Here is an 8,980-nt window from a genome sequence, read left to right on the forward strand (position 1 = left end):
TGGAGGAAAGGGGAGACGAGGTGACAAGGACCCAGCTACAGGCTACATCAGTGTGTTGGTGGCTTGGAGAATATTCTCATGAAGACATGCAGACAAGCTCTCCTTGAACTATTCTGGTTACCTGAAAGACACTCTAGAGCAGACCCCTAAAAAATTTTGAATGGAGGTGCAAACCCCTATGAATGGTAAGTGTGGGTATTCAAATACCTTTGATTGATCACAGTCATCTTTCATAGACCCCTTACACATAGTTTGTGAATCCCTAGTGGCCTGCGAACCACTATTTGAAAATCACTGCTCTAGAGAAGTGATACAGTTGTGAACCCAGCAGTACCTTCCAAGCCAGAAGATCTATTGGAACAATGGCATCCCCTTCCTTCTCAAAGCAAGAGCTCCATCACATGGGATGTACAAAGCAAGTTGGAACAAAGCATGTGAAAATGCACTTGCAGGGAGTTATCCTGCATGGCCTGAGGGATAAAGAAAAAAATCCGCATGAGCCTTTTCCCATCTCAAAAATGAATGGATTCTATACCTGCTCAGCAGCCCTGTTTCAAGGACAGAAATTCTTCCCTGGTGAAAAAGGAAGGAGAAAAATTAGGGAGCAGTGTCAGAAGCTAGAAGGGGAAAAGCCTCTCTTCTAGCCTGCAAAGCGGTCTGTTTCAGAGGGCAGGGTTCCAGTCCAGTGCATGGTACTGACTGCTTCATTCTGGAAAACTCAGCCCCACTCCTGTGTTTTCACCTGCTTTATGTTCCTATTTTTCTATCTCCCTTAAGACGGATTTGAGCCACCTCAATATCACCCTGCACATCTGCAGGTCTACATGGTTTCAATTGAAAATGCAACTGCCATAAGAAAATGAAGACCAGGCCACTGGGATATTAAAATGCATGCCCAATACAAATGGGTCTCTGGTAACTGCTAAGCTGATTCCCAGGAGACACCGAAATCCTCAGAAGGATTTGGGCCATTCAGTCTTGATGTGCACAGGTGCCTCACCATTCCACTTCTAATGCCTGGATCCTAACACAAGGCTTTCACTGGGAGCTTTTGAAAAAAAATGGTGGCACGTGCATATAGCAACCACTCAGGTTGAAAAGCCCATTACAAATTTTCCCTGAAAGCACAATGCTGAACTGCAATTCAGAGGAATGTGCTATGGGAAAGGACATCCAGCACAAACAACACCCTGCTAACATGCTGGGCCAAAAGCCTCCGCCTGCCGTGCTGATGAGAAGGTACTGCTGTCTGCTGCTCTGTCCAAAGAAAAACGCTTGTACGCCAGGGTACTCACTGGTGAAATCAGGAGCCGAGGAAAGGTGGAAAAGAGGAATAACTGCCCCAGTGCGAATGATCCAGCAAACCACAGCCGGAAGGTTGGGATCCTTAGCGTCAAATAGAGCCAGTTCCACCCTTTACAGCTTGTGTGCAAGCATTAGCAGAGGAGTACAAGCAAGGCAGAAAATGACACGGCAGTCATCTCTCGCAATACCTCTGCAACAAGGACATGCATCTGCTAGGGACGATGGGATTCCTCAGGTACATCTCATGTTCAACCAAGCCAGAGCTGGGTTTGAACCTAGGTTCCCAGAGCTGAAGCACTAAATGACACCTTGATGTAGCAGCAAGGGCAGCTACGTTTTACTGCCACTTCTACTGCTTCCTCCCTAGAACAGTTTGGCCAAGTGGTTTCCCCTCACCTCCAGGAAGTGCTTGGAGACCCTTGAGTAATGCACATTTAAATACAAATTATTCTTACAGCTCTGGCTGCGTCTCCCAAAGCTTTGACAGCAAAGCTCCTCAAAGGTTGTACCCAAACAATATTTTTTTGAAATGGGGATTTTTTAAAATTTTCTGTACAGAGAACATCATTGTGGTGAAACATGCTAGATCAACAGCTCAGGAGTCTTAACCCTCATGTTAGCTTGCTTATACTGGATCTGTTCTAAGGATGTCTCCCTGCCTCACATTTCTAGGGTCCCTATGACTAGACCTTAGCAGCTAGCATTAAACTGCTGTCTCCAAACACCAGCTCTGATGGGGATTTTCCCTGAATCCTGGCCTCTTGCCAACAGCTTCAGTTTCTCCTCCTTGGCTAAATCCCTGTACCTGAGGAAAAACACTCCCACAGACACCCCCCACATCTTTTTTCCATTCTGCTTTCAGAGATCATTTCCAAAGAGGCCCTCTGGCTGTCCTTGCTGAGTTTCATTTCCAGAATCCATGCAAGCACAAGAGAGACATGTTGATTGCACATGCAGCCTCCATGCATTGCTGGCCATTTCCCTTCCCCGGCTGGATGCCTTCAGTCAAGTCACATCCTAACTCTGCAACCTCCAAGTTTCTTTAGATGCAATAGATTTATTCACATCCGGCAGAAACTAAGCTGCTCCAATGGACAGCGACTGCCTGACCCCTGGAAATCAAGCCAAGCATGAACCTTCACAACGAGTGCAACGCAACAATCCACCTCAAGGCATCTCATTTGTCCTTCATCTTCCTTTCCCACACTCTGCTTCATGTGTTTGGGTTTTTTTTGCTTACTGCCTCAGTGCCTCTAGAAAGGTCTTCCCCCGGGACAGAAACACTTCCACATCTCTTCCCTTTTTGGCCCTTCTTAAAAATCACACTTTAGCAGGAAACTGCTCTTCTCATCAATAATCCTTGCTCCCTCTCCTGAATCACTGCCCTATTTGTCTGCCTAAGAACAGCAGCATCTGCACATGCAAATGACAACACACACATGCGGCTATGCGAAAAAACTGCAACGGCCATGTAATTCTGTACCCAAACTATACAACCACACATGCACTTCCCAGAAAATGTAGGCCAAAAGATTTTGGCTTTAAGATGGTTCTTGTGAGTTACCCTGGAGAATTAACACTCCCTCCAAACTCAAGCGATTAGCAACGGCAGAGAGACTAGCTTATTGGCCATGCTCCCATATGCCAGCCAGCTACATGCAGCCACTTGTTTCCCACCCCATGACACCCCACAGATCCCTAGTGCATGCTGGGATCCAGTCTCAAGATTTGTGTCTCGCTGCTAATAAAGAAGTTGAACCTCTATCATGGTTTGCAGGCAACAGTCTAAAAAGTACTGTAGAAGCACTACCACCACCCACCCCAATAATGGACCTTACAGTAATGTCACAGGGGAAGAAACCGAGTTAAGCCACACACTGCAGGTTACACAGGTCATTAGCAGCAGAACGAGTTCTCCCAACTCCCCCTCCTGTACTGGAGCCACAAGGCCTCACGCATTCCATATTTACGGAAATCAGGTGAAGCACTCGGATTGGTTTTGAGACCTCCTGCTCTGAAAACCAGTCACTGAGACAGCCCCCTGACAACCTGAATCATACAAAAAACATATAAAGCACAGAGTAACTGCCCCAAAGTGGCACAAGGTGTGCACAGTACCTGCAGAATCTCACTAGGCAGTCACTAATCAAACAGGAACACTAACTACAGAGCAGAGAAAAATGCATAGCTATCACTACATCTGCTGGGCCCAACACTCCCACCCTAGCCACTACAGAAAAAAAGCTCTTTTCAGCAAACACGACTTGATCTCAGGGGCACTGGCTGATTTCACTAATAGGCTTTCTTTGAACCTTAATTGTTTAGCAACCCTTCTAGTATGTTTAAATTAGCCTAGTAAGATCCTGGTTTGAGATTATTCTTATCCCAATAGAGAAGAAGGTATTCTGCTCATGGCTCCTAACCTGGAACACAGTGTAGTTAAAAGGTAGATTTATCCTGTTAAAAGAAGGGTCTCAAGAGACGCATACAACTTTTTCCAACTGATGACAGAGGAACTGTACAGTTTTGTGTATCTGTCAGACAAATGACGTTCCTCACCTCCCCTCTGAGTTCCCCTCCAGCACTTGTTCACTATGAAGCTATGAAATCTAGTCCAGTGTCTCTCAACCCATGGGTCGCAAGAATATATGAAAGGGTTGTGGACAAACTTTATAAATGGATCAACAGGCTTTAAAAATGGATTCTCTTTTAAAGGAGAAAAATGTGGGAAATCCACAAGGGGCTGCTTTGGGTCCCCCATACCCGACACACCCACTACTTGCCCCACACGCTGGGGGATTGGGGGTAGCGGGGGGAACAGGTTGGGAGTGAGGGGCACTGGGTCAGGACTGACCACTGATGTTTACAGATGGGTACTAGCCATGGCAGGGGATCGGACTAGATGATCTTCTCAGGTCCCTTCCGACCCTAGAAACTATGAAACTATGAAAAAAGGCTGAGAACCAGTGGTCTAAGTCCATGTAGACCATCTCTATTCTGACCCATGAAACCTGCAGTCTTCTGACCTCGCAGGGCACGACTTCTATGAGTCTGTTTAGACTTCAAGGTCTTTAAAGGAAGGGTTCTTTGCCTAGTCCTGATCTACACAGCAAGAAGATGCTAGAAGAAAAGGGCAGGATGTAATCTAAATGCAGAAGATATCAATCACTGCTTCAGTTGTTTTCATGCTGACAAGGTGTCTTAAGAATGCAGAGTACAGACCTATCAATACACTCGCAGTCAGGGATCGGATCCCTCACAAAACACACAGGATGACTCAGTGTTGCACCCAGACCTATGCACGGTGAAATCTAAAGGACCAAAAAAAATAACATTTTGTCTTAGTAAACACTGGTCTTGAACTCACTGTCTAGAATCAGTAACTTGGATGAAAGGGGAAGGTCTATAACGGGTGCTGATTAGAACTGGTCCTGGATAGAGGTTTCAGAAGAGATGAGCACTCTTGTGAAAGCCTCAATGTAGGATGAAGCTCTCATTCCAATCAAGGCTGTTCTGTCTTTTTCCTCTTAATTTTCCCCCACGAGTGCTCAGCAGAGTCACATCACTGAGAAAGATGCACAAGTTCCACCTCCCTCCCTGAAATTGCTTCCCTCTATGAAACACCCCAGTGCTACCACCACATGCCCAGGCCAGGACTTCCCTGACTCACACTTACCTTCCTTGGCAGGGACATGTGTTCTGGAGGCAGGCAGCCGGCATAGCCTGTGCTTGGTGATCTGCACCAGCCGACCTTTGGGTGAAGTTCTCTTCAACATCGGAGAAGGTTTCCCCCGCACACAGGTTCTCTTCCTGAGATAGCTAGGACTTTTCAGAGGCATGGTGGGGGAGGAGGAGTTCTTCTTATCAACTGGGGAACTGCAGGGACACAACAGATGAGAAATAAAGGGGAGGGGAGGGGAGGATCACAGAAGCATTTCCAACTGGGCACAGTGAGGCAGTAGAAGAGCTGGGAGAAAAAGCGGAGTCCCCAGACTCCCAGTCTAATACCTTATCCGCTGAACCATGCTGCCTTCTTAGATAAGAGAAATGGAGATGCACAGAACTGAGAAGTGCATGCGAGGGGGCTATTTGAGGAGTACCTGACAAAGCACAAATAAAGGAGGAGTCATTTGACATTCCAGCTCATCTATGTATACCTCATCTCTTGTGATAGCTGCTGCTGGGAAGACGTTAGAAAAGGCCAAAACAGACAAAAACAAGTCAAGTGACCCCATGCTCTCTGCCTCTTTCCAGAGACAGCTCTGAGGCAGAGTAGGGAAGAAAATAGCAAGCAGCTGAAAAAAACATCTGGAGCATGGGAATAAGAACCAGGAGTTCCAGCATCCTATGCTGGGCTTGGTCTCATCATCACATGGCCTTGAACAAGTCACTTCAGCCCAGATTGCCAAGTGTTCTTGGTCTGATGCCACTCCTGATCCCAGCAGGAACATGGTATCATGAAGCCTTAGGGGGGGGCGGGCTTTCACACCCTACCAGCTTAAGCAATACAAAACTGGTGGTGTAGAGATCACAACCAAATTGACCAGCCCATGCCTCCTTCCTGTACATGTGCCTCCACCCACCCCTTGCCTTCCCTTCCATTTACCTTCATTCCTACCCTATCCTTTGTGCACAGCACCCATCAGCTGTGGCCCAGCGGGGACAGCCAACACATGTGCTGTTCCTGCCACAAGTGCTTCCCCGAAGGCATCCCCAGAAGCAGCAGGACCACAGATCCTTCTCAGTTTCAATCTGATGCTTAGATAATGCTGGGGGCCAGCACAAAGCAGCAAAGACAAGCAAGTCCTGCCCAGACTCAGAAGACCAGAGACCATAGATGCTATCATGACTCTGACTCTTTTCAAGCAAATAGACTTTTGCCTCGATGTCCCTTGCCCTCACTGGAGCGCACTGCTGTACACCACTCATAGGAAAGTAGGGCTGGAAGGGAACTTGCAAGGTCACCTAGTCCAGCCCCCTGCTCAAGGAAGGATCATCCCTGACTGCATCATCCCAGCCACCGGTCTGCCCAACCTAACAGGATCAGAGGAAACCTCACAAGCTTATCTAGAAATCTTGCAAGGTCATCTAAGAAACTGCTGCCTGCTTGCCCAAGAGCATCTGTGTCTAGATGGAGTTTGGGTACCTGTCTGGTGCAAGAGGCAGCAAAAGGCATTCAACAATTCATTCAACTTTTTCTGCTCTGTTCCCCATCACCTGCATCTAAGTGATGCTCTAAAAGCCCCAAATAGAGCCTGTTTCCTTATTGGATTCCTTTCTCCCCACTGTTAATTGCTGTTTATGACTGTCTCTGGTTTTACAAGTGCTGATACAACCATTTTTTGGAGGAGGAGCAGGTAGTTGTGGTGGAAGGGAGGAAAAACAGCACTTGTTTGTGGGAACTAAAGGCAGAACTAGACAGACCAGCAAAACCACATAGGTTTTAGCACTCAGCCCCCTGGAAAGCAGCACATTTCCATGCTAACCAGAAATGCTGAGCTTGGAAAAACACCAGCAATACTATCACCGATTACTGGAGTGGAGTAGAGCCTTGCAGCTGCAGGCATGGGCTGGGACCATGCTGTACACACATCAGAGCAGCCCCAAATTGCTGACTGTATAATTAAGGGCAGAGCAACGCTTCTATTAAAGTCCCTGGAAGGATTTTTAGTGCTTTTATAAGCAGGAACACAGCTTAGAACAGCAAATACGGTTAGTGCAGCAGCAAAACTTATTCTAGAAACACCCAGTGACTTACCCAGAACTCCCCTTTCTTCTGATGATTTTGGTCCGGCTCTTCACTTTATACGTGGAAAATGCAGCATCATTAAAGGGAGGCTTCAACCCACCATGACTAACAGATGCATTGTTTAGGGTCTGAAGGCCTGAGTCGGCTCTAGGGAGCTGAGAGACTCCAGGCTCCTGCTGGGTCCCAGACTGCCAGGTGAATGTCGACTTGGATGTGGAAGGAGAGAACTGCAAGCTGGATGCTTTCCATTTGTATTTACTAGGAGATGCATTGGGTTTTGAATGCAATCCAGATTTCTTCTGCTTTGCTCCCAAGTCCCCCTTTGGCAGAACCTTCACAGCTCGCTCTGCACTAAAAGCAAGCTTCTTCCCACTTTCAGGAGCCTTTGGGCTAGTCCACCTCCTCATAACACGGGGACATTTGCCAGGGTTTGCAACCCACGTGTAGTTGGTTTTTCTGAACTTCAAAGTTTTGCTAGAAGCTGCCGGCGAGACAGGTCTTTGGAGACTGGGAGCCTTGAGCGGCATGACAAATTTGATCTTAGCTGAGCCCGCACCAGCCTCTGAAGTGGCCGCCTGAGCATAACTAGTGAAAGCTTCCGCGTGTCCAAAAATCTTTGGCTCTTTCGAACCACCTCTTCCTGCTCCGACTTGCTCTGAACTAAACTGAGCTGGAAACTGGGGCTCCGACTTCTTCCCTGATGACAGCCAGCCTGCCTCTCGATCAGGCAGGGCTGAAGGCTGCAGAAGCTTAGATTTCAGCGCTGTGGCACTTTCACTGATAGTTCGACACAACTCAGAGGCACTTTTAGTCGCATCGCCAGGCAGTTTCGTGGTCCTCGTTTTGCCCTTTCCTGTGAGATACACTGCGTTTGCATCGTCCCGGCTGCCGGTAACAGGAGCCTGGTGCACTGAACAATGTGAGACTGGTAAAGATGTTTCTTTGTCAATGTTTTGAGAATAAGAAAATCCATGTAATCTTTTAGCACCCTCTGCGGCAGCTCCAGCTTCTTTCACCCCAGACAAACCTTGCAGAGACCCTGGCTCACCAGTGCTTCTATTGTCTAAAGCGGCGCTAGTCCTCTGGGGCAATTTGATCCCAACAACTATGTTACCATTTGTAGTCAAGCCCACATGCCTTTCCAAAGCCGCTGGCTGTGACCCAAGGGGCTGGCAGTTCCCATGGCTCACAGAAGCCTGGGATGAGCTAGCAGATAGACCGCTTCCAGAAAGGGATGCTGGCCCAGGTGGTCTGTTTACAAGGGAGTATTTTTTCCTCCAGAAGTTACCATGATGCTGCTGGAAATCCACTGGGGCTTGCTGGGAATATCTTGCAGAGAATGCGCCCCGACTGCTGAAGGTAGGTGGATGGGGATTTCTCCACCTCAGAGTCATGGAAGGCAGAGGCACGGGGGCATTGCCGTGAACATTTTTGTGGTCATTTATGAGACCTGCGGGATACAAAACAACCTTTTAATCGCAGCTCTACAATAACCCAAGTTTTGTCTGTTCATTTTCTTTACACTGCACCGAAACCATCTGTCGTATACTCAGCAAACTCAAACAGCAGCAGCACCCAAAGGAAAAACATCAAGCAAATATCTACTGCTCCCTCCTCAATTCTCACGACATACTAATTTGAGACAGGGAAACACGCAAGCCCGTGAGCCACGTGCTGATAAATCAGGTTTCTCATTATGGTCTTTCCGAATACATCAACACTTTCCACCCACATTCAGTTTCTCATACAGGCACCAGTTCCGAGGTTACCACGTGGATTGCTGGTTTTGTAGATCAATGGGGGAGGGGGACAAAAACAGGTAAAAAAATGATTGCTTATTTGGTTTACATGCATCTCCTCAGATCTCATCACTGCAATCTCTGAGCCCCTTTACAGGGCTGCTAAACAACCTGCACTGATCTAACT

At 47.5% G+C, this 8,980-nt stretch overlaps 1 protein-coding gene across 2 annotated transcripts in view; it reads right to left on the minus strand.

The window, feature by feature from the left end:
• The window catches only part of ZC3H3 (zinc finger CCCH-type containing 3), a 369,357-nt gene that overhangs the window by 343,686 nt on the left and 16,691 nt on the right, over window positions 1-8,980 (minus strand). For both annotated transcript variants that reach the window (XM_019528254.1, XM_019528255.1), the window contains exons 2-3: window positions 7,064-8,504; window positions 4,982-5,181 (exon numbers count right to left, since the gene is read on the minus strand). In XM_019528254.1, coding sequence (XP_019383799.1) covers window positions 4,982-5,181; window positions 7,064-8,504 — 1,641 coding nt within the window. The remainder of the gene's footprint in view (window positions 1-4,981; window positions 5,182-7,063; window positions 8,505-8,980) is intronic.

Source organism: Gavialis gangeticus, unplaced genomic scaffold (assembly GCF_001723915.1).
Source record: "Gavialis gangeticus isolate Ggan-Ray unplaced genomic scaffold, GavGan_comp1, whole genome shotgun sequence".
Classification (NCBI taxonomy): Eukaryota; Metazoa; Chordata; order Crocodylia; family Gavialidae; genus Gavialis; species Gavialis gangeticus.